The 26,498-nt window shown below is 46.1% G+C and overlaps 1 protein-coding gene across 1 annotated transcript in view; it reads left to right on the plus strand.

The window, feature by feature from the left end:
* Nucleotides 1–1,926: 1,926 nt before the first annotated feature.
* Nucleotides 1,927–26,498, plus strand: part of LOC149363508 (uncharacterized) — a 38,531-nt gene continuing 13,959 nt past the window's right edge. Inside the window, exons 1-10 of the mRNA XM_089568564.1 lie at nt 1,927–2,043; nt 5,512–5,664; nt 6,507–6,767; nt 7,675–7,831; nt 13,330–13,458; nt 16,164–16,697; nt 17,927–17,996; nt 20,396–20,515; nt 23,486–23,602; nt 25,388–25,468. Of these exons, the coding sequence (XP_089424690.1) occupies nt 1,927–2,043; nt 5,512–5,664; nt 6,507–6,767; nt 7,675–7,831; nt 13,330–13,458; nt 16,164–16,697; nt 17,927–17,996; nt 20,396–20,515; nt 23,486–23,602; nt 25,388–25,468 (1,739 nt within the window). The remainder of the gene's footprint in view (nt 2,044–5,511; nt 5,665–6,506; nt 6,768–7,674; nt 7,832–13,329; nt 13,459–16,163; nt 16,698–17,926; nt 17,997–20,395; nt 20,516–23,485; nt 23,603–25,387; nt 25,469–26,498) is intronic.

Consider the following 26,498-nt stretch of genomic DNA (forward strand, 5'->3'; position numbering starts at 1 on the left):
CCCCCCCATCAGGGCGTACTCTTTCTATTCCGGTTCTCCTCTCCGTTGGTGCAAGCGCCAGGGAAGGACATGTCCTGAAACCAGCGATTACATCATAGCGCCAGGGAGATTTCTTTGTTATTTGCAAATTTATAAACTGCATTATTTTAAGTCAAAGGCTAACCAACGTTTGCCTAACTGTTCTAGTCAGGCAAACGTTCCTGTTCTAGTTTGCAACGCAGCCTGGCCAATCCCCCACCGTGGGTATATGCCATTCTAACAGAGGTCAACAGTGACAAAAACCAGAATGGTGTTCCGGTTGGCTACCCTGTGCTTGGGGAAAGGGTTGAGGGGATGTAAAAGGGAAAGAGGGAAGGGGTGAGGAACACAGTCAAAATGTGTCACACAAGCATGACGCCCTCAGGTAACAAAACATTGCTTCGCAGGCGTTGAGGGATAAATCTGCTGTGGGAAATCGGGGAGAACACAACGCATGCCGAAAATATTTACTGGAGATAGCGAAGCGGCTTTAATAACGTAGTTCGAGAAGAATGGCGTGAATACTGGTGCGTCACGAATTTCGTTGATAGCTAGTGTACACGAAAAAGTGCGAAATAGGCGCTTTGCACTCGTTCAAACCGCAGTAAGTCATTTTATCTTAGCGTCATTGCCTCCGCGATCATGCGGTGCGAACAAGCCCAAGTCACCATTCTTCTGGACACGCAAGCTAGTGATAATGACCGGTCAGAAAATAAAAAGGGAGTGCAGATAATTATTCATTGAAGACAGAGGGCCAGGGAAGGGGAGGTGTAAACATTAATTGATGTCGCTGATCTTATCAGCGACGTGCTTCCAACGGAGCAAGCAGATAGATGGAGAGCCTAATTAAGCAGCAGATGCACAGAATCTCGTTTGAAGAAAAAAATAAATAGAAACGTAATCCTCGTGTTACTTCCTGTATTTTTCGTGTTGTGTCTGTTGTTATTAGGGTTGTTGCACTATTTGTATTCCCTCGTCGCTGCTATAGACTCATTTATTCGCGAAGCTCAGAGAAACGTCACGGATGTCCTGCAGGCATCGCGAGTGCAGATTCTTATATTTATTATCGCCTGACAGAGCCGCCGTGTGGTTGGCTGTGTAGGCAATTCACTGTCAGTGCTATTATCCTGCGCAAAAATCTAAATAGCGAGCAAGGGGTCACCCTTATGAAATTGCGATTAAATACTTAAATAAACCCAGTCAAATTCAGCTCTATGTTTCCAAATTTGTACGATCCGCATTGTGCCTTATGCGGTGAAGTGGCTAACTTATATCACATGGTATGGGCATGCCAGAAGAACCCACGTATTCCAAGAAACGATAACCCTATAACTGAGAACTGGGAATCGGCGCTGTCCAGCTCACATTCGGAAGACCAGTTTTCACTTACGCTGGTGAACCTGGCAAGAGCGGCGGCAAGAGCTAATGAGCTCCTGGAATGAGGGACCACCAAAGTAACTGCGATTTCCTCTGGGTGCTAAACGTTGTTGTTGTCCTCTGTTGGAGTGGCACGTACCCAAAGTGTGGGAATTGCTCAACATTTTTCTTTCTCTCTCTTGAACCTCTTCTTTAGCACGGCTACAGTGTATTAGAAGTAGACGATTCGCATTTGGCTTGGATTAGCTTGGCTTCTGTTAGCATAACTCTCGATGCTAACAGCTCTCCTATAGCCATCCCCGAGTCTTCGGCCGAATCAGAAAAACAGATCCGACTACACAATTTAAATCTAGAAAGTGGCATGGTGACAATTATGATCGCGATGATGATGTGGCTGCAGCACCACTGACAGCACAATTAACCATCGCGGGCGCATGAACACGTGCCTCAAGCGCCTCGAGAGAAAGAAGAAGGTGTGGTCCGCGCGCATCCCGGGACGCGAGCCAGCGGAGACCTCGCCCGGACCCGGCCATGCTGACCTACCCGGAGTCGACGGACAGCCAGAACCGGCGTCTGCCCAACCGGATTCTCTGCAGCTACGTGGCGCCAGTGTTCCTGTCGCCCATGCTGGTGATATCCGACAACCAGGCGAGAGGGAGTTTTTTTTTTTCATTATCGCTGTCGTGACGACACGGCATTGAACAGCTAGCTGTAGTCGGAGAAATCTCAAGAACGAAGCAGCAAACGTCACTTAAAGAAGGCGTCGTGGTCAACCGCCTTGCAAGTGCTAACGTGGCGTAGCTATAGCGCAAGGCGGTAGACCAGCGACGTCATGAAAATTGGTCGACGCCAATTGCTGTATGGCCTCTTTTTATGGGCATTTGCCTCTTCGTTCTCGAGTGGTATCCGACTACTGCATTGTAGTCACTTCGCTTTCTGGCATAGATGCATTTAGCTTGATATCGCGTTATATGGGCGACTTTTTGGCTCTTCGAGCCTGCATTCGTTTCAGACATGCGCTGTCTCGCTCAAAAGTCCCAAGACCACAGGGTTGTGTGTTGAGAGGCGCAGTGGGGCGCTTTAAGCATATTCGAAAGTATAACGTTCCCAAAGGATGAAGAAAACAGTTCTCACCCTCCAAACATATGAAGGTTCATGGAGTCTAAGTGACGTGCTGCAGGTTCCGGCACCAAAACCTGTGGCCTTGGGACTTTTGACTTAGGCTGGAAAGATAATACCGCACTCAATGTGTGTTCAATCACGCGGTATTGGGTTGGAGCTCAGTTCGCGAGAGCCGAGGTTTTCACCTGTCTGCTGCTGGGAAAATAGGCATTCATCAGCCAATCGAAAGAGTAGAGTCCACTTTGATGTCCGCGCGTATTTAGTGCTACGTATAAAGGCGCATGAGAGAGAACCGGAGTGAGGTCCCTACCGGTGTTTTGCAATGCCTTACATGGCCGGAAATATGCCAAGAAGATGCCACCCTGTTGCGTTAAGGAAGCTTCCATGCTGCTTTGTATTTGGTAGCTGCCACTGCTTGGTATAAACATCAGTGGCTAAAAGAGGAGTAAGCGGCAGAAGCAGCAGCTATATGTTTGGTACACTCTAGACCGAAGACCTCTCCCAATGAGCCCTGCTCTGCTCCAGCCACGTATACCCGAACCCCAGAAAATGTCCCTTGTCTCATATTCCCTTCTGACTTCTGGCCGTTACCAGCTACATTTTTCATCGTTTAAAATCCGCGCTGTTACTGTAATAAACCGTCAGTTATTCATCGCATAACTCATCTCACCCAAGTGCACCTCCTTGTGTGCATATTTGACAGTACATGATTAATGCCAGCTTCATAGCTTCATAGCTCAATAATGTCAGGAAGAGCCGTTACATGCTTTTTAGCTTTGCTCGCTTGATTAAGCTGCCGCTCATAACTCGTGAACGCCCGCAAAACTCGTTTGCCGACTCCGACACTTTCTTATTTTCTTGGCAGTTTCTTTCTCGTGGTTAAGATTTGCGGTCATAACTTGACCTAGATACGTGGATCCCCTGCTGTAGGAAGATGGTTGCGCTTGAGGATTACAAAACACACGGGACCGAAGAAGGGATTAGCATGGACAGAACAGAACACTTCAGATAACGTTTGTGGTCGTCTGGCTGATCTTTTTTCTGGTCCTGTTGCGTTTCGTAATCCTCAAGAGAAACCATTTTTCAGTAGTAATGGCATATCATCTAGTCCACGAATAAGGTCTGCTGAACAGTGTTTTCTCTTACTGCTTCTATTTCCTGACTGCTAATCGTAAACAGCAGCTCAATTCCTAGACTATAGCGCACACTTATAGACCATTTTGTAAGTATATTGTACTGTCTAAAACGTTTTGAAAGTGATCACTTCAGGCTTTTCCCAGTCGGATTAAACTCCACGGGCACGGTTTATTTTCTCAAGAACGCTACATTGAATACATGAGCTTAGCTAGACGAAGGATTTTGCTATCCTGCACCATCATGTTTGTTGCGAACTAAATGACGTCACGCCAGGAAAAGATTATTGGTCTATTTCAGCTGGAACGAATTTGATAACCTTCATATCCCGTTAGACTGCACGCATGGACCTCAGTTCATCCCCTGAGTTGCCTACCAGAGCACTTTCATTTGAAAATTGGAAGCTTCTAAGGTGTTTATTATTCAATCCTACGTGGTTATTCTGCGTGAAACGTACCAGACCTCAAAACTGACTTCCGCCAATTCTTTTTAAAAAAAAAAAAAAAAGAATAGTTGGAGGTTGTGTTCATGGAGTTTCAACGAAGTATTTTTCTGGAAGCTAACTTTTTCCTCTCTAGAGCGTTTTCTTAAGTTTCCACGAAGAAGCAAAAGTTGGTTGGAGCTAAAAATTTTAAAATCAAATGCGAAACAAGGTACAATGACCAATCCTATTTTAGAACGCTTCACTTCTGTTGATCTTTCATCTTATTTTGTTAATGAAGCCACGCAACCATTCTCCGCGTTTTCTTGGTTCTGTAAAAAGCCCTTAAAAAAGTGACGCTTTAACAAAATTTTTACATAATCGTCGTTAACTTCTCGGCCATAATTTTTGTTCACTTTCACCAATTGCTGCCGTTTATGCTGAAAATGCTTTAAAATTGTTAAACAGAGTTCATTTTAATATAAGTGCTTCCAATGTTAGCAAAAAGTGACTTTTTACTGAGATTCAGACTTAAATTAAGCATCAATGCCCTCCAGGTAAAAATACTTGAGACAGCTCATAATACGCACCAACTTCGTTGCTTGTAAGTCATAAATTTTAATTCCAGTAAATATAGCTTAAGGCGAGAATAAAACCCCAAACTGTGGACACAATCTCATGACAGTAAGGAGGTGAATACCAGGTAAACAAGAAAAAAAAGCGCCTTTCCTCTGAAATTAGAGGCTGGAAGAAATGACGGGGAGCCTCCGCGATCCAGCCTCTTCATGACGCTCGTCGCAGTGATGTCACATCCATATTGTATCCTCACGTCACGCTTGCGACGAGCAAGATTAGACAATCTTTGGCTTACATTTACTGTGTCCTTTTCAGCAGCGATAATATATAGTCTACTTTCGGCAATATCTTTTATTACCTCATTGCCCTGTTAATCTTTTGGCCTCTTATAATTAGCAGCTGTTACCTGTGACGTCAGGATTAACAGCCAGCAAACAATCTCGTTCGCATGCTCTGTTGTCAAAGACGCGGTTTACCTGTGCAAAAGAGGCATAAGAAAATTTCTGAAAGTAAGTCTCACAAAGCGCAGCCTCGACTTCGTTGGTTTCAAACCACTGGACTACACGTTTTTGATGAATTCACACTAGTCTTTTCCAGTAGAACAGTAAAAATAGATATTTGCATCCCCCCCCCCCCCCCCGGCCCCCCACCCCACCCCTCCTAACCCAATGCAGACCTAAAGTGCACTAACATAACGCTCTTTGGCCAAGTTCATTTCGCGCCGTTAAAAAAAAAAAATATTATTGTCACCATCATCGAAATAAGTGAGGGTAGCTTTTGTCCAGAACTCCTCCCATGGACGGAATGCCTATAGCCTGACCCCGTACAAGGCCTGATAGGCGACTGGGCTTCCGCTGCCGCAGGAGGCGGTGCGGTACGTGTTCTGCGCCTGCCTGATGGCCGTGTACTGGGTGCTGGAGAGCGTGCCCTTCGTGGCCCCGTCGCTGCTGCCGCTGCTGCTGCTGCCCTTCTTCGACATCATGCCGCCCGACGACGTCGCCAGCGGATACGTCTCGGTGAGCGATACGGATGTATAGGAAGACGTCCGGGAGATTTCTTGTAGATTTTGAGTCGCTGTGGTACTTCTCAGACCTCCATCTGTTAGTTGCAACAAATCGGTTCTCAAAATATTGGGCCGAAACAATTAAAAAAAAGCAAACCGAAGTTAGCTTTCGACCAACCAAGGACGTTACCATGGACCCCCAGTTGACGCTATTGACATGGTGCAAACCACCGTACGCACGTAGGATGATAAAAATGGTACCTGTTATCGACAAACCCCTCATGAAAATGGCTCAACTTACCCTAAAGAAACCTCAAAATTTTGCCGTCGGCAAGCGCGGAGCTCGTAATGTCACAAGTGCATTGTTTTCCGCAGAAATTGTTTTATATGATGTGAAGAAACGAGAAACTTTAAAATCCATGTGCTGAGCATTTAAAACTCCCAGGCATCTCGCCCCATCACGCAGCGAATAACTGACAGCAATAGTCATCCCTAGCCCTCCTCCCCTCTCCTCCGCCTCTATGAGTGCACCCTCTTAAAGGCCAACTTGTACCACGTGACCACCCCAGGCTGTGCGCACTCGAAAGCATCCACATCCGACTCTCGTGTCATTTATGGCTCCGCCCCACTTCGACAAGATTATCTTCGAGGAGGTGAACGTGGGAGTTCATTACAACGCCCGTTATTTCAAAAAGTGTCCGGCGTTGGCATATGAAGCCTCGTTGGAGATAAGGCAAAGTGGAGAGGGCGATTAATGTTCGGTTAATGCGTACATCCGAAGTGAGAAAGCCACCACGCCTTTTCCTCGCTCTGTAACCTTCCCCTCGTCCTCTTTCGCTGTCCCCCTTATCGCAGGAGCCTGTGGTGTCGCTGTTCCTGGGCCTGAGCTTCGCGCTGGCGCTGCGCCACTTCACGAGCCTGTACACGCGTGCCGCCTTCCTGCTGCTCCAGGGGTTCGGCACCCGCGTGCGCTCCCTCCTTCTCGCCTTCCTCAGTTGCACGCTGCTGCTCACGCAAGTGCTCGGGGCGAGCCTCACGGCCGTGCTCATGGTATTCACCGTCGAGTGCGCCATCGCCGAGGTGCAGAACGACGTCATCCGCGAGGAGCAGTTCAAGGTGCGCTGCTGCAAGCGCTCCACTGACGTCTCTTTCACAAGTATAGCTTTCGACGTCTCCAAAGGCATGATGTATATAGCCTACAGGCTTCCTGTGAACACCGACATCTAACTTCGCTCTTTCAAGTTTTCAATACAAACCTGAATGCTAACTACAGGGCTAAAAAGTTAATTATTATATTTTAGTTAAATAAGCCACTGAAGATGGCAATTATCCTTTCACTTTGTGCCTGCCTTGTCGCATAATCAGCCAGATAAACGCTTTTGTGTGCAGTTCGTCGTTTATTTTCTTAAATCTGGAAAGTCTAATTTTGAACACCCTGTATGACCAATTTGCCACAGCCGTACAATAGAACATGCAACTATTGCCTTATTCCGAATTATCGGATAGACTAAAGAACGAGTTGTAGGAAGTTCCAAAAAAGGCTACAAGATTTATCTGCAGCAATTATACACTGACTGACTCACCCACACACCTAATAAACAAAGCCGGGTTAAACACGCTGCAAAAGCAAGCCCAATAGTAATTACTTTTTCCATTAATTAATAGCATATGCAGAATAAGCAAGAAGGAATGAGACAGCGAGAATGCAGAACGGAGGCAAGGAGCAAGATAAAAAGATAATTAATAAAAGAAGGTTCAGGGAGGTAAACAAAAAACGATATAATGACAACTTGCTCCCACACTCCAAGCAAAAAGTAGTAAAAAGGGAATAAGCCGTCCTCTAGCTCACTCTCATAAAAGGGAGTGCTCTAGAGAACACCTTTTTTATTCCAATAAAAGGCGTATTTGTGTTTAAATTGTACTACCGGGCCAGAAAACGCCCCGCTTGCAATGTATGCTACTGTAACACACTCTGTACTTCTTCACATAGCATTCAGTCCCTCCATACCTCCCTCCTACGCAGGCCTACGCCCAGAAGTTCAGGCGGCGCTTCTCAAGCGGTGCGGGCCTCCTCGCCAACCGGCGGAGGACGCGCGTCGAAGAGCCCTCGTCCATATCTCGAACGATGCACAGGCCCCCTGCCGATCAACGGGAGCGCCTCTCGTCGAGGATTTTGAGAAGTACGTACTCCTCGGCCCACTACTCGAAGAAGCCCTTCTCTTCACGAGGCTTACGACAACACTCGCTTTCCAGAGCAAGCGAACGCCCACACGCACTCTTCACTCCCTAAAGGAACCGCTTGTAGTAATCCTTTCTCGACTGCGGAGGCGCGCGCAGAGTCCTCGAGATGCTATAAAGGAACAGCCTTTAATCGACATCGACATCGCGCAGCTTTCGTCGTTGTGCAAGAACGTCTCTTGCGAAGACGCCAGTGTACCGAGGTTGCTGTTGCGATTTCTAGAACAGGTGGACTTTATTCTTTGTTATTTATTCGAGACATACCCCGCTTTGCCCGAAGGCGCTTCCTCGTAGGAGTTGCAGCTTTAAAACAGCCACACACACCAACACACGCACTTTACATAGCAGTACAGATTTGTTTTTCTGGCAAGGGATTCAGTGTCTTGACGATGCCGAAAAACAAAACGTGTGCGTATTGCAAGGACCGTTGCAAAATGCATGTCTGAGATTTCGCTGAACGAAGTCTGAGGACTTGGCAGCCTTTATAACAGCACCATCAACACGAGCCTTCCACAAATGGAGATTCTTGCTGAATTTATAGGGAGTCTTCTGTCATACGGTTTGCCTCATATAGCGTACTGCGTTTCGTTAACACGCCACAATTCATTAACTATTAAGTATGAACTATTCTGTGAAGCACGTTCCAATCATGATAGAATGTACGAAGATTTTAAGGCAACGGACAAACTGCAAGGCGTTCTTCTAAGCAGTGCGCAAACAGCTGCGTTATTGGCTCTGGCTAAGTTTGCGCTGTAGGTGTAGCTTCAAAATGGAGCACCGCTTTTATAAGACTCAATAAGTAGAAAATTGTTAGCAAATGCTGCAGGCAATTTCCTTTTCTGCTACTGACCTGATTTTTATTAGTTTCCTCGTCTATTATCATGTGCGCAAGACGGGTGCGCCTGACAGGAAGCAGGCTATGTTATATTTATGATAACTCCTACACCTGTTGTATAACGTCCCATTTTGGGAATGGAAGAGCCAAATTACCTGCGTGACAGATATTGGCTAAGCTTGCGTACGTTGCGCCGACTGTCCTCTTTTTTTGTCACCTGCCGTACTAAACTTCATTACTTTGCGTTTCGAAACACCTTTGCAACAGCTATGAAATTTTTAAAAGATACTTTTTTCTCTTCTTGTGTGTTCTTAATGAATGACAACAGAGCAGTGTACCTTTCTAGAGCATTAACCACAAGTGAGACGGCAAACAAACCCATTCGTATGGATGGTTGCCATGGTGAGCGCTTACGTTGATGCAGCGCGTGCAGACGACTTTCTTTCACAGCTTATCCTTTTGCAAACTCAAGTTTTTAAGCGTAAGAAGATGAACGTGGACTCCATGGCAGAAAATTGAGCACAAAATAGTTCTTTAGGCGTTTTTTGTTCAACTTTTCAGGCAAGTACTTCTCTAATTTTTCCCATCAGGTTTGACAGGTAACGTATAAGTCGGTAATTGCTCTCAAATTCCGTTGCCACGCTACACCAAAAAAAAAAAACGCGAAAGAATTTTGCTTTTTTTTTCCTGTTTCACTGGGGTAACCTGATTACAAAACCTGCTTTGGGAAAAAAATATCGTTATGTAAAGCCGTCGGCCTAGATGACAGGACTTGGCAGAGCTCTATAGGAAGGCTTTACAGGATGGCGAAAGCTCTATAGGATGGCATTAAGTCTAGAGCAAGCGACGAGAAACGTCAATTTTTCTGCTCTATAGATGGAGTTCCGTTATTGCCGTGGAGATTACGTACTCTAAACAGGATGTTTTTTGAGTATGTCTAGGTACGTATTTATCGTTTCTGTTCTCGCGCTTTAAAAATATATTGATGTGTCCCCTAAGGTGTTATAAAAACGCAACAACCTTCCATCGACGTTGTTTCTCGCTGGGCGGGGAGCCCATATTTCGAACCACGTGCAAGGACAAATTGCTTCCGGCCGTAGTCTTCTTCGCTTTCAGTTTATGAGCCTTCACGAGCACCACATGCTTTTAACTGGTATCACAAAAAAAGAGGTATTCAAATGGCTGGGTTGGGAAGAGTTAAGGATAAACGGTAGTAAGTAACATGCGATTTGCTGACGACATTACGCAGATAACTTATAAGTTAACTTATAAGTTAACAGGTAAGTTATCAGTGATTCAGGGAAGAATTGCAACGCATTATTTAAAACTTAAATGAAGAGTCAAGGTGAGATTAAGAATTAATACACGAAAAATAACAATATTCACTGGTCTTGGGAGTGAACAACAGTTTATGGTATTAGAAACCGTGAGGGAATATACTTATCTAGGGTCAATAAATGCTCACCGCAGGTCCGGACCATGACAGTGAGATAGCTAGGAGAATAAGAATGAGGTACAGTGCAATTGGCAGGCACTCTTATGTCATGAATAGCACCAGTGGAGTTTAAATTTGGAGGCTAGTGAAAAGGCCCGAAATTAAACTGAGAACAACGCAGTCAGCTCTGGATGGAAAATTGATATAGGCGACGTTAAGAGAGAGGGGACAGGTAGAATGGGGTAGGAAACAAACGTGAATTATATCATGCGTTAGATCAAGAAGAGACAACGGTAATTGGCAGGACTTGTATAGCAGCCAGTAGATATGTTATGTTCCATTAGAGAGAGAGAGAGAGTGAGAGAGGGAAAGGCAGGGATGTTAACCAGAAAGGATTCCGGTTGGCTACCCTGCACAGGGGAAGGGAATGAGGGGAATTAAAGAGGAAAGAGAGAAGTAAAGGGAAATAATCACAGTCTGTCAATCAAGGCAGTCGCTCTCAAAAAGCGAAAGAGTGCCTTGTAAGCCTTGATGGCAGCTGACTGTTGTGGCCACGGACCGATGATCTTGGCCTCTGTGAAAGGGCGAGGGTCCAGGCGGTCCAGAGCACATCGCAGCTTATGTCTTTCGGCTACAAAGGCAGGGCACTCACACAAGATATGGGTGATTATCTCATCACAGGCGCAGTTCACACGAGAAGGGCTGTCGGCAATCGCGATCCGGAAAGCATACTTATTCGTGAAGGCAACACCGAGCCATAAACGACACAGTAGTGTTGCTTCACGACGCGCTACATTACACAGAAGACGGAGGCGCAGTCCAGGGTCCAATGTCCTGAGGCGACGGTTGCACAACTCTCCAGAGCTCCACGCTGAAAGTGTGAGCTCCAGCCTCAAGGAACGAAGCCCACACGCTGCGTCAGCTCTCGTTACGGGGATATTAACGGGGATTCCGTCATTGTGGGCAGAACGGGCATCTTCGTCAGCCTGGTGATTGCCATGAATGCCGCAGTGGCCCGGCAGCCACTGGAAAATTATGTCATGTCCTTTCAATGTGGAACAGGAGTGGGTTCCAAGCAAACGAAAACTTAGCATGGTGCGGCAAATGTCACGTGAGCATATGATATTAGGAAGGTAATGGAGACAAGGTGCTCAGGGCTGGCGCAGGAGAGAGACAGATTGAAGGTAAATAGGAGAGGCATTTGCACTACAACGGAACACAGCTGGTCCGATGATGGCAAAAGAAAGAAATGTATTTCTGGTATTGTGCTAATCTGTAGAACACAATGTGACGTTTAATATTTTGTTTCATTTTTCTGGTTGTTGGCGTTGTACAGGGTCTGTTCTGAAAGTAGTAGGACTGGTTTTTTCCTGGGCGAACGGGCGGACAAGAGGCGGTCTGTGCATACAGGATCGTTGAAGGGGGATATTGGGAATGCTGGGGAAAATCGGCAGTCGGCTGTCCGCCGTTGAAGAGAGCAGGTCGCTTGTACTGTGAAACCCTGTCGATACACCTCGTCAGGCAGAATCATGGAGCGTTTACTGGATCAGCGATACGCGATGAAATTTTGTGTAAATCTTGGTAAAACGGGCAAAGAGACTCGCGACATTATTAAGGAGGCCTACGGTGACGCTGCCATGGGTATATCAGGTGTTTTTGAGTGCAACAAGCGGTTCCGAGAAGGTTAGGAAAGATTGGAAGACGACGACCGCTCCGGACGCCCTTCGACCAGCAAGAGCAACGAAAATGTGTTGCGAGTGATACATTTGCTGAACAGTGATTGCAGGATGAGTATCAGAATGATTGCTGATGACTTGAGCTTTCCTCAAACTCAAGTTTTTGAGATCGTGACAGAAAACTTAGCCATGAGGACAGTGTGCGCGAAGTTGGTGCCGGGAGTGTTGTCACAGGAGCAAAAGGCCAACCGGAAAGTCATCTGCCAGGACCTTCTTCATCATGTGAATGAGGACCCTGATTTTTTGCCCAGCACAAGGCGGCAACGCTGCCTCAGGCCGCCTACAGCCCCGACTTGGCCCCGCCAGACTTTTTCTATTCCCGAGAATAAAATCGACGCTCGAGGGGAAACATCACGGATCGGTAGAGGCGGTTCAACAGGCCGTGACTAGGGAGCTAAACAGCATTCCGGTCCAGGCGTCCCTGGAGGTGAACGAAAAGTGGAAAACTCATTGGCAGCAGCGTGTAGGCGCGGAAGGGTGCTACTTCGAAAAATTCAAATCGTTTGTACTATTCTCTTGAATAAATTTTATTAAAAAAAAATCAGTCCTACTACTTTCAGAACAGACCATGTATAACTAACATATTTTCATCTGCGTTTTCCTCGGCTTTCTTTCAGGCCCTAATAAGTCAGTTTCCTCGGTATACTTCAGTCTTTAGTGAGCTTTGTAAACAGTACGAATAAAAATATAGTCACTGGCTGCTGGCACTGTCGTTTATGCGAATACTGGACCTTATTACATCCTCATCAGGACAAAGTTTGACTATGCAAAGCTATGCTCAAATCCAAAATCACGTTTGCCATTTCGGAAAACAGCTCCTGAATTCAGAAAGCTGTTCAGTCTTACGTAGCATTTTGTTACTGGCCAGCTCACGGCCATGACAGTGGTCATCGCAATAGTGAGTGCAGCTGTGTTCAAACCGTCAGCAATGGCGAACAATCCTCGCATGCCGAATGGCTTTACGACTTAGTCTACGATTTTACTTTAAGCGGAAACTAACACAGTGTGTGCCAATGAGTCTGTCTTGTTTGTTTTTTTTTGTGTGTCTGTGTGAGCGAAAGCAGTACTTAACACGGTTCCAACCAAAAATCTTGTGTGAAGCTTGACCTTGATTGTGACCTTACTTAAGACGGTTCAAACCAAGAATCGTGAGTGAAGCTTGGCCTTGAGCGTGATCTTGGCCAACCTAGAGAAATAAAATAAATATTGCCGCGTCTTGGTTCCAAACCAGCTACGGCGCGAACGTATCAACTTCGCTGGCCACTGCACGAGAGCACTATGCTATCGCCGCAGCCGATCACGCCTCGTGTTAAGCTAAACACAAATCAAAACCATGAGCCAACCGGCTAAATATGCTTTGGCGCGTCTACTCGGTTTAACGCCGTTAAAACCCTGCCACTTTTTTTTTATTTTTCTTTTCTTACATCGGAACAGCGATCGCTCTGAGTCCGGACGACGAAGATGGGTACAGCTTCGTCGTGGAACCCGTGGCCATGCCCGAGCCGCGCGTCTTCACCGTGACGATCGACGACCCCCCGGAGAAGAAGGCCAGCAAGACGGGAGGTGCGCCTCATCGGAGCTTGTGTCTGAAGTTCTAGAGATGTAAAATTTCAGGAAATTTTGAATGCCATGAAAAAAAAAACATTTTTTTCAGGGTTTTTTTACGAAAAATTTGAAATTTTGCAAAACGTGACAAAAACAGATTTATTTGCAACAGCACAACGATCACTAATAATTCTCCGAAGTTAAGTCGAATATGCAGTTATAAATGTTATATTGTGAAACAAACTTCTTGTTCTATTGCACCGAAAAGATAAATAATGACTTGCACTTCAGGCGAATATGGAGATATAAATAAGATATTTGTGGAACAAACTTCTTGTTCTATTGCACCAAGAAAGGGAACATGAAAACTGATATATCACTCCATATCGGACTCAGAGTCACTGTCGCTGGATGCGGCACTACGCGCAGCAGCATGGATTGAAGCTGTGTCCACAGCTAGGTTCGACTGCACATACACAAGCTTTCGAACGCGTTCCCCTAAAAGCCTGTTGCGAATCCTTGTATGGACGTTTCAGCTGGCGGATGATGGTGGTATCTGCAGCAGTCGGCAAGCAAGACGGGTTAGCGGCTGGTTGGTGCAAAGGCCTTGGCACCAGGTAGATGGGGCCACTTGCTTCGCTGAAGCAAGTGGCCCCATTGTACTAAATGTCTTGTACTAAATTCCTGAGGATGTCCTGTACTCTGCTACGTTGGAAATCAGGACGCTAGGCTTGTATTTGGCCAAAACCGCTTAAGTGCACAGCAGCCGATGTTACTTATGTCATGTGTGTAGCGCTGTAGAATTTGCAGCCATTTTCTACTTCAGCCGTGAGTTCAAGTATTAGTGTGTTTTTAAGTCAAACCTGGATCTTATATGTGACCTGGCCTTCAACCCGCGTACTCGCAGCACGAACGTTTTAAAAGCACTACCTGGCACCGGCGATGACTACTGCTTTCCCATCGTTCAAAGATGCGGGCTGTAATGGTTTTCAAAGCAAAAACGAAAACCTAAACTAAAAGCAAGCAATCATAAAACCTTGAAATTGCATTGTGAAATTATCGATGTTTCTTTCCATTTTTTCTCGTCTGAAAACAACGAAAAAAATCGTTTTTTTTTTTTTCCAAAATTGCAGTGTTTTTTTCACGCCTTCACATCTGTAGTCTGAACGCTATAGCGTTAAGGGTCCCGTTCAGCGGAGAAGCCAGTGTAGTTGGCGTTGGCGTGTCGCGAAAACTGGTGCTATTCGAAAGGCTCGTGACGTCACAAACATAACTTTGCGTGGGTAATTTAGACACCCTACAACGATCACACAGTACAACAGTGATGGCGTCACTACACAATTTCTCATTAGTCTGCGGTTGGTTTCCCTGCGGCTGAGGGCAACTGCTGGCTGCATTATTCGAGATTGTATTTTAGCCGAGCCTGTGTATATCAGACCCGGCTATATCGAAGTATTGTTTATATCGAACATTCAGAACATCCGCTTGATAATCTCATGTAAACACATAGCACTATTGTTCGCGTATATCGAACTCGCGTTCTGCAGACCATTCGATATATCGAACTATGCGTTACGCCCTTTAAGTGATGCTTTTTTCAACTGCGCTCTTCGAATCCTTTTCACGCGAGTAGAAGTATATACTGCGCAGCCTTGGGCAGCTGCTGACAGGGCTGGCGCTGTGAAACCGCGTGACGAGATGAACGTGGGGAGTACTGGAGTATAACCTGCGGTCTCTTGTACGTACTTCATTTCCATACCACATCGTTGTCATGCGGTGAAGCCGACTTAACTAAGCTCTCGGAGCGACACTCTCGTAGCATGCTTCGCTGCCGAAGTATTTGCTGATATCAACATTTTAATGAGACTATTTCATGTATGGTGTACCTGTAACAGGATCAAATAACTTATGAAAGGCAACGGCCAGTTCGGAACCATCTTCAACTGCATATTCAATGAGAAGCAGGCTTGGCGTAGACACGCCTGGCGGCCTGTGTGCTGCTAGCATGCTGGGGGGCAGCAGGTCGCTGTAAGAACGCGTCAAGCATGGGTGCAATGTATTATTGCCCCTAGGTTATAAAAAAGCTTTTTCATTTTATTTTATACATCGAATTATCGACATATCGAACTATTTCGCAACCCCCTTCGAATTCGATACATCTGGGTTCAGCCGTAGGTGGTTTCCGGGGCCTTATCTCGAAAGTTTTTCTTCAACTTTAATCTGAGCGCGGCCGAGAACGGCGGTGATTCTGTTCTGGACGGCCGCTGAGCGCTATAGCCGCCTAGTTGTTCAGTTCTTTGTCGGCGCAAACCAGCCCAGTAAATAAATCGTTTCAGTCCCACGCTAGTCTGATCGTACTTTATCCATGGCGTTGTCATCTGTCGTCGGGAAAAATAAGCTCGCTTACGCAGCAACAGCCTTCCATTAAACTAGAACAGTACAGCGAAATCTGGTTAGTTAAAACTCGCTTATTTCGAATTTCCGGTTTATTAGACCTGGCGCTGTGGTCAATTCATAATCAGATGTATTAAGAAAGTTCGATGGGGCTCCGTCTATAACGGCATACGCTGTAAGACAATCCCAAGTATCTCTCATTTGCTGAGTAGTCAATGACTGTATGTGACTGAAAGTGTTCTCTTCCTATTTCTTCGGTTCTTCGTCCTGTAGAGGTATGCTCACTATGAGAGGCACGCATTCTAATTCTTGAAAATTTAACTACGCAGGCCAAGCGGCCCTCAAAAAGATAGCGACTACTGGCACGGGCTCAGACACCAGCTCACCGCTGCCATCGGACAAGGTTTCCCTGACAGCCAACGCCGCGAAGCCCAGCACGAAGACACCCACGGAAGCTTGTTTCGGTACACCCGGAATGAGTTCGCTGACGTCCGCGGGCAAAGGCGGAGCAGGCGGAGGCAGCGAAAAGCCCAGGCGACGAGGCACGGTCCACGTGAACCTGAACCTGGACAGCGTCCCGAACCCCCTGGCCAAGAACAAGAAGCGTCCCAGGTCGGCGTCGACGTCGAGCGTGGTGGCCTACCCTTCACCGGTGGACTCTGAGGTCAAAAAGGCGGGACTCCGAGACCGCAAGATATCCATCTACGAGCGCGGCAAGACGCTGCGGCCGGGAGAGGAGGACCTCACCGAGGCGGTCACCGGCGAAGGGAAGAAGCTGCCACGGAAGAAGAGCTCCCTCTACACCAACATTCGGGAGTTCGTCAGTAAGGCGCCATGGTCGCTCACTTGCATGCCTTTTATGCGTAGCATATTGCAATCACTCAGTTCAGCCCTTGGGCGCGGCCGGGCAGCCACCAAACCACGTGAAAAAAAAAAAAGACGCCTGAGCATGGTGGCGGTTGCCACCGCCCCGTTTCAAAGGGGGCGCTCCTATCCATCCATCCATCCATCCATACGTTACGGAGGAAAAGCTGCTGAGAAAATGGAGTGCCGCCAAGCAATACCTCGCGCAAAAAGACCGCGAAATATGCAACGCATTCTTGGCTTAACCAAGCTAAGCCTGGGCATCTTTTTTTCTATACGACGGTAGCGTGCAGTGTGCAGCTTGGACAGAGACAATGTCTCTGTCCTCGTTACGTGTATACTATGGACAGTGGAACAGCTCTGTGGACACAGGGTCAAACAGGTCCCTATGTATGTCGTCCCTATGCCCACATAGTTTCTTAGCACTTAATGCCAACGACAATGTATGGGCATGGCAGCCACTCTGGAGTATGAGAATTAAACCCGCTAGAGGGGTCACAAAGCAGCTTTCTTCGCATAAATTCTTTACTAAACGTCAAACCTGGCTTAGCTCTTCAGAACAAAAATACTTTTCCTCCCTTGTATTGATGGTCAATGGAATCGAATTAGAAATCTAATGAATTGTAGGAAAACTGATAGAATGACGAACAGGGCTGCATTCAAGACCAACTCGATTGATGAAAATTGAGCGCATAAGCTGCACGACTCATTAAACTGTTCGGGAAAAGCCTAGAATAGCAACAATTCTTACTGCCGCTCTTAATGCATGGCGTCCAGCGCGTCCTGATAGGAGAGGGTTGCAAATGCATTGCTACAGCACCGGTCAAGATTTTTTGAATAATAGTCATCATCAGCCTGACTACGCCCACTGCACGGCAAAGGCCTCTCCCATATCTCCCCGCAAGCTTCCGAATTTCATACACAGTTTTAGCACAACGTTATTGTGGATACTGCTGCAGTATACCGTTGACGCTAGCCAGGATTCGCAGATGGCTCTCAACAACGGTAGCGATGGTATACGTGGCGCGAGAGTGTGTTAGCATACCATACGGCGTCCGCGGTTACCGCACACCGCGTCTGCCAGCCTCCAGTGCGCATGCGCAGACGGCCCCGAGGCGCCATCTGCAGTGACAGCAGATGGTATGCGCTAAATGCTAAAAATATATCTGCTATGCTAAAACTCTCTGACATTCTAATTATCTCTCTATTCTTTCTACCTTTATCGCAGAGCGACGGTTCACCACGAGCACCTACGTTGACAGCACCTATCTCCAGGAGCGGATTGCCTGGGAGAAAGAGTGAGCGCGCGCAAATTAAACACGCGGCAGGCGCCCTTCGAAGGCTCAAGTCTCTGAACGCACAGTGTGATGTGGACTTGAAGTGGATTTCTCTGTGGCAATCGCCAAACGCGCGGAGGATCCCGGGTTATTACAGGTCGTCCGGCGTGCCGTTCCATCATTTCCGAGAACTGCACATACGTAGACACCTAGATGCAATATATTCGCGTTTTGCCCTTCAGGTAGGCGGGCGACGACAGTTAGCGGGTGGGAGATGGGAAGAGCAGGTGAGAAGTACGCACTGTGGCTAAATCAATCTGCCTTATCTCTGTATGGATGCTAGAATCCTGCACCGTTTATGAAAAAAATGCGAAAACGGATGAGCAAAAATTCATAGAGACACGTAATTAAAGCATGTGTCGGCATTGCGACAGCATTAAAACTATCACTTTCCCAGATGTGACGTCATTTTCGGTCTGATGATGTCACTTTCCTTCAGCCAATTGGAATGCCCCGGTCGGGTGACGTCACTTCCCTCCAGCTAGTAGGAATGCTCCTGTGTGGCGACGTCACTTGCCTCTAGCCAATCAGCGAATTTTGCTTCCGACGGCACATCCTTTTCCCGGTTAGGCTTCAGACAAACATACATACAGACATACAAACAGCGCACCAATAAGTCAATGGTATCAATATGCTTAGTTTTAACAAATCGCCAGAACTTTTCGGGGTAGGTGGAAATAGCGCTAGTAATAATGTTAAAAAAATCATTTTTTGCGCTTATAAGTACAAACGCGAAAGCCCTGTTAGCCTCGCGGTAGGCCACCGATCTCTCATTACTGCCAAACTTTTTAGGCAACTCGGTAAAAACACTTTATTCTATTTGATGTTATTTTTAACAATAAGAACTCTAACAATAAGAACTTTAACAATAAGAACTCTAACTCACTCTCAGTAACGTCGGGCGTCCCACAGGGATCTGTGCTTGGCCCACTACTGTTTCTTATATACATTAATGATCTGCCTTCAAATGTAACATCTAACATACGCATGTTCGCTGATGACTGTGTACTTTATCGTGCTATTCTTACCACCGTTGACCAATCTTCTCTTCAAAATGATCTTAATGCCGTTCAGGAGTGGTGTAATAAATGGCTAATGGAACTTAACCCACGTAAGTGTAATCTTTTGTCCATTAGCCGTCGCCGTAATCTTTTAACCTTCTCTTACGTAATATCTGAAGTTCCCGTACAACTAATTCAATCATACAAGTATCTAGGCATAACTATTTCTAGCGATTTTTCTTGGAGCCTGCATGTTACTAATATAATATCGTCAGCAAACAAGACATTAGGTTTCCTAAAGCGCCATCTTCATCATGCTCCCCATCATGTCAAGTTATTAGCTTACAAGTCATTAGTCAGGTCCAAACTAGAATTTGCGTCGCCCATCTGGAATCCTCATCAAGCATATCTCATCAATGCCCTCGAATCTGTTCAGAATCGCGCTGCACGTTTCATTCATTCATCCTACTCTTATGACATCAGTGTTTCGTCCTTAAAAACAGCATCCGGAATATCACCCTTATCGCTCCGCCGTCGCATTGCCAGCATGTCTTTATTTCACAAATTCTTCCACAGCCCTATGCACATCGCACCTTATATTCTTCCACCCGCACGCATATCTCACCGCACCAGCCATCGCCTACAAGTTGCCCGTCCACGATCACGCACCGTCACTTTTTCTAATTCCTTCTTTCCTCGTGCAGCCGCAGACTGGAACGGCCTTCCGAACAACGTTGCCATCATCACTTGCCCAAGTCTTTTCACTGATAACGTAGAAACTTTCCTGTCATTGTGAATTTGTGCTTTTACTCTTGCCACCCCTTATGTAACACCCCTTTTAAGGGGCCTTTAAGGTAATAAAATGAAATGAAATGAAATGAAGTACGAATTGTACCACGGGGCTTTTTGGTGAGAAGAGACATCTGGCGGCTACGGCAGCCAAAAATCTCTAAGTTTAGTGCTTCACTTCAAATGATGTGCTTCAGAAGATGGCTCAAACATGCATGAAGAAGTTCAGAAAACTTCGGCCTCATTGTCGTCGCGTCAGACTCAGTGATTTCAGCGCCCCCTCTTTCTGCATTGTCCTAAATCTCCCTTCTCTCAGCATTATCTAGCAGCGCTATCTTCCTGCGATTATTTATTCGCTTCCCAGATAAGCATACTAATGCATAACTCGGTCATAGACTGAGAAGCATGGTAAAGTAGCAAGCGATACAACAGCGGATCGTTTATGCAGAGGTAAGGGGAAATTCTCGAGTGGCCAAGCTAAAACTAATGGGAGGATATCGGAGTATGTGGGAGGTTGCTTGTTAAAACCTGAGCGGAGCCCTCAGTTAATGCCGGGGATGCCCCTTTCAGGAGGTACACCACCATTCAGAAGGACCTCCTCATCGGCATCGCACTGACTGCCAGCGTCGGCTCTATCACCAGCTTCCACGGGAATGACAGCAACATCGTCCTGAGCAAGTACTACGGCACGTAAGTCTTTCCGTCTCATGTCACAACGCATTGCAGCATTGAATTCGCACATGGTCCCGTAGAAGGAAGGATGTTCTGCACAAACAAACAAGACGTAGTCATGTTCACGGCAACCGAGAACATTCATATTAAAACGACGTGTTTTTGGAAAGGATAAACGGGCTCATTCCGTCTTATTTCCCGCGTGACGATGAAGTTCTTGTTTTCTTCCCTGGGAGCTCGGAAAACAATGGAGGTCGATTTGCGCAGTTCGGCCCACAGCGAATTAGGTGCGCCAGCAGTTTGGTTTACACTTCGTTCTGGTGTTAACATCCAGTGTTCGCGGATGGCATTTGTTCAAATAGCAGTAATGGGTTAATGTCCACATATGAGGAATTTGTCATTCTCTACATTCACAGATCCCCGAGAGTCTTCCTACCACTCCTAGCGCAGTGGTACAGTGGTCAGAGGATGCGCCACTGCCACTGCCCTTCTATATGGCAGGTGATGTAATGGATGGGACTAGGGTTGCTTGGGTTAGGTTGCGACTGCGGTGACTCTTCCCGAGCAGCCTTTTACGATTAATTGAGCTGTCGCCTGCCACAAAACAGGCCTCAAACAAACGCACAACGGTTAAATGTGGTGAATGGCCACTATGAGTTTTAGCGCACTAAAAATGTTTGGTAAACAACTGAATATCGATGTCGTTTTCATCACCCATCACTGCGACGTGTGGTAATCAATTCCAGCTGCACAGTAATCTATGACACTACAGGAGAACTGTCGCGTACGAGTACTGTCTCGAAAGCACGAGCTGATGGGCGAGTTGGTTGTACATGATATGATTGAAACAGCGCAAGGCCGAAGGCCAAAAAAGAGAGCAGAGGAAAGGAGGAAAAGGACAACACAGCGCTGAACTAGCAACTGACATTTATTTGGCACGCTGCGCGTATAAATACATTCAGACACCAAAATAGAAAACCACGCATAGAGCAATTCATGCACCAGGATCCCTGCAAGCAAACACAAACTAAGAAGTGCGATTCAGGAAGCGAAGTTCTTTTTGTGATAAAGACACTGATGCAGCACTTACACATGTATCACCATACTTCTTGATATTCGAAGCCTCGATAATTTCCCGGCAAAGCTGGTCTTTGTTCCTAGCAACAACTCGGCAAAAATTAAACTGTGGGGTGCAATCACATTCACGGCAATGCATGCTAAGGTTACGAGACTCTTTGTTACCTACATTGTTGCGGTGCTGCCTGAGCCTATCATTTAAGCACTGTCCTGTCTGGCCAATATAAAACCTATTACAAGTGAGAGGAATGGAATACACGACATTTTTTTGACACTTCACAAATTTGCATTCATGGTTTTTGGGGCAATCGGGGGAAGTTTTCCCTGGGTTGTTGACACGCGTACACAAGCTAGATAACTTAACGGGGGCCGAAAAAACAACATCCACTCCGACTCTTTTACCAACACAGTGTGTGCTGGTCCTTCGAGCCTAGGGCCAATAAACCGTTGCTACCTTACAGTTCCGCGCACTCGAAGCTTGTTAAAAGAGGAATTGTCATGTCAAGCTTCAGGAGTGCACTTACAAAATCCTGTCTACATCTAACCGAACGCAGCTTTAGTAACCAGGTAGAGAGGCTTACTGCTAGTGGCTATCCGCTTCGCGTGCTTTCTTCTGTGGCCGAAGTTTTGTTGAAGAAACTGTAATGCTCCGCCAGTTCTGAACGTCAAACAAGTAAGCGAGTAGCAGCCATTCCCTATATCCACAAGATATCACATAATTTGAAAAGTGTTGGTAAAAGAGTCGGAGTGGATGTTGTTTTTTCGGCCCCCGTTAAGTTATCTAGCTTGTGTACGCGTGTCAACAACCCAGGGAAAACTTCCCCCGATTGCCCCAAAAACCATGAATGCAAATTTGTGAAGTGTCAAAAAAAATGTCGTGTATTCCATTCCTCTCACTTGTAATAGGTTTTATATTGGCCAGACTGGACAGTGCTTAAATGATAGGCTCAGGCAGCACCGCAACAATGTAGATAACAAAGAGTCTCGTAACCTTAGCACGCATTGCCGTGAATGTGATTGCACCCCACAGTTTAATTTTTGCCGAGTTGTTGCTAGGAACAAAGACCAGCTTTGCCGGGAAATTATCGAGGCTTCGAATATCAAGAAGTATGGTGATACATGTGTAAGTGCTGCATCAGTGTCTTTATCACAAAAAGAACTTCGCTTCCTGAATCGCACTTCTTAGTTTGTGTTTGCTTGCAGGGATCCTGGTGCATGAATTGCTCTATGCGTGGTTTTCTATTTTGGTGCCTGAATGTATTTATACGCGCAGCGTGCCAAATAAATGTCAGTTGCTAGTTCAGCGCTGTGTTGTCCTTTTCCTCCTTTCCTCTGCTCTCTTTTTTTGGCCTTCGGCCTTGCGCTGTTTCAATCATATCGAGTACTGTCTCGTGTTCGCCAAGCAGTTTCCTATATCATTATACTTGCTCGTATTGTGTGTTGATTGGTGTGACATAGCGAACGAGCTAGTTGCGTCGTCCGCAGCAAATAAAAATGAAAAGACGGGTCACGAAGAACAAGGAGAATGCTAATAATGCTCTAATTCGTGTGGTAGCAACCAGATATGATTTGGTTATTGCTCAAGCTTCAGCCAATAGGCGGAAATATAAGACAAATGTATGTTTTCCACGATCTCTCTGCCAAACAAATTTGTGTTTTCTACCATCTGTCTGCCAATTCGTTCGGAGTGATTTCCTCTCTGCGTCAATACGCATATTTCGATTTCGCCAAAATGCGTATCGTGGCACCTTCAATAACTACGCAGGTGAACACTGCTTTTTATCAGGAAAATCTCATCAACCACTGTGCACATTTCTCGAGATAGGGTGTGGGACTACATGGATGTGTATTGACTTATTAATAGCATCTTCTAAGTGCGGGCTTTAACAAATTGTTTCCGTTCGCACGCAGCAACGGTGACCGCAAGGAGCTGACTCTGACACGATGGCTCCTGGTCACTTTGCCAGTCGTGGTCAGCGCCGTTGCCTTCGCCTGGAGTCTCCTCATGATGGGCTACCTGGAACGCTAGTGAGACGCTCATCACTTTCTCTGTACCGGTTTCATTCGATGTCACTCCAGAATCCCCCTCTTTTTTTATCATTTTTTTTTGCTGTTTTATTCACTTACCCATGATAATATATTCTGTTGAATTGAATGCATTCGAGAAGCAATTTCAGCTCGCTGGATTTCTAGCCTGTGAACGCACTGTTAGAGTACAGAGCAAACAATCTGCTTCCTAAGACCGGGTTTCTTCCGGGGATTAGAAATGGAATGTGCACTGGTCGACATGCTAAGAAGTACCTTGTAGCCCAGGCCCACCGGCCCGTAAATCTCAAATCCGTAAATCCCTGACCTAGATTCTTAAGTCCCAGACTGTAAGGATCGATAAGAAACCCAGCTGAAAACAATTCTTCTGGTCGGAATGTTAGTCAACGGACTGAGTCTTTCTGCCTTTCCTTTGCTCAAGTCCGTGTTTTCGAAACCAAATTGTCTCCTTTCTTCTATCCAACAAACTACGACGTCATTAGAGAAGTCGGTATAGAAAGGTGAGGCCAGATGAAATTCTAACTTCCATTTACGGCGGTCCGCAGTGCGTTTGCCTTGAAGTAACAAAAAAAAATGTTTGTTGCGATTTGTACTTGTTTTCACGAGTGCAGAAATTCAATTCCGGGGCACAGTTTTTGAGTTTGTGCTTTCTTCTTCTTTCGCGTGCTCTTTATCTTATTCTTGGAAATCGAGAATTGTCTCGTAGGTGCCCGTAAAATGACGTTGTCTGTCATTTGTGCTCACGTAGTATGGCCTCGCTAAAGACAGGTAGACTCAACATGTGGTATGCTGCCTAGTACACTTGCGCAATCACTTGAAGAATATCTTTTTTGCCATGCCCCGTGGCCCTTAATATTTTTTTAGTGATTGTGATTTACCAATGATAACTTACGCTACTCATGGAATTCCACCATAGTAATAGGGTTGCCTGAATATATGTGGGGGTGCCCTCCTCAGACTCGAAATTGCCTTTTCGAAAATGCCAGGAACGAGTGCTCTAAATCATGGCAGAAGCCGTCGGAGAAGACGACGCAGCGTCATAACATCTTTTATGAACACGTCTATGAGCACGTTGACTGCCTATTGTTTTTTATTTGTTTTTTTTTTCTGGTCGATGGTAGGCTCGTGGTTCGTCGAAGCAACATCGCAAAGCTATCAGGATAGCAGTCTCAGTTTTCTGCTCTCATCGTGTATTTGCTTGAGACAAATACATGCAGGTATTAGGAATACAGAGAGATGTCCCAACTCTGGATAGGCTAATGAATAAACATTAACGCATTATATCAATGAAAAGGCTAAATTGAAGGCACGTGTGCGCAGAGGCTATGGAAAATCAGTCGCGCTATTAACTGACTCCATAGCGCTTTTCTTCTCAGACCTAAGGAAAATAAGACTGCGACAGTGGGATAAACATCAGAGCAATGAGATCGACTTATTTCGTCGCACGGCTAATGCAATAGATGTGTGCGTAGCACAAAACCAGACAAGAATCTTCCACCGGTACCTTGTCAAAAATTGCGTTTCTGTTCTACACGGGGTATTTGTTAATGGAATAGTGTTTGCAGAAGTATGTCATCGTTAAGATATTCAGAAATAAAAAGCACTTCGCTGTCCGTTTATTCAGCGGACATGCTGAATTAAACAAGTAAAATCCTGCGATGTATATTTGTTCTAGTCCGCGTTTCCAAATCCGACACTGCTTTAATGCTAGGCGGCAGTGCATAGCCCAAAGGAAAAGCGTTCGTAATTGAATTCTTTTCCTCCCAGCGATGCTGACGAAGACGAGGACGCCAGGTACGCCATCAACCACGCTCTCAAGCACAAGTACTACGAGATCAACGCCTTCAGGTAAGCGGCACTGGGCCGTGCTACCAAAATCTTTGACGGAAAGCTACTAAAGCCAATACGATAACCTAGCATTTACCATCTGTTTCAAGGGAAGACGTATAAGAATTTTTATTGTTGGATTGTACCTACAAGGTAAATAGATGGCTGTTCATGCAGTCTCAATATTGTGTATATGTCTTTCGCGATAACACGGCAGTATGCCTTTCAGCCTTTTAGGGTCTGGTTTGGTTTATGGGGTTTAACGTCCCAAAGCGACTCAGGCTGAGAGACGCCGTAGTGGAGGGCTCCGGAAATTTCGAACAACAGGGGTTCTCTAACGTGCATTGACATCGCACAGTACACGGGCCTCTAGAATTTCGCCACCATGGAAATTAAACCGCCGTGGCCGGGATCGAACCCGCGTCTTTCGGGTCAGCAGCCGAGCACCATAACCACCGAGCCGCCGCGGCGGCTTTTACGCCTTTTAGTAGAGCACTTGTATTTCTTTCGAAGCTCTAAATCTCTAACATGAGGAGAACCTTCGTCCTAAGCTTTCAATATTTTACTCCGTCAACAGTATAGCTTTCTTTCAGCTTAAAACTGTGTTCTGTGTGTGTCCAAAGCTTCCACCTCTCAGTGGACCTAGCGAATCAGAGAAGATGAGGGCTCCTACCTGGCATTATCCAAACGCGGAAGGTGCCTCCTTCAGAGCATCTTCCAGTGGCTGCACCTCTGGGCGCCCATTATTAAAAATGCATCTCTAAGCTAAGGGTACTCCTTATGCTTTCTAGCACAATTTGTCAGAGCATAGCGAATGCAAGATGCTACTGTTTAAAGCGTGCATATCAGACAACATCTGCACGTCATGCATTGAAGAGAACGCTGTAACATGCTTGTTTGGGGTGGTTCCTACTGATGATTCGAGTATTTTCAAGGCTGTTTTCTCTAGTCGCCGCGAGAGACTGAGAGCTGTTCTTTACTGGCTTCATGAAATGTCATGCTATGTCTTAACATCGTTCATCTCACTGCATGAAAATGGAGTTCCCAAGCA

This window comes from Amblyomma mixtum, chromosome 2 (genome assembly GCF_055824585.1).
Source record: "Amblyomma mixtum isolate Tamu chromosome 2, ASM5582458v1, whole genome shotgun sequence".
Lineage (NCBI taxonomy): Eukaryota > Metazoa > Arthropoda > Arachnida > Ixodida > Ixodidae > Amblyomma > Amblyomma mixtum.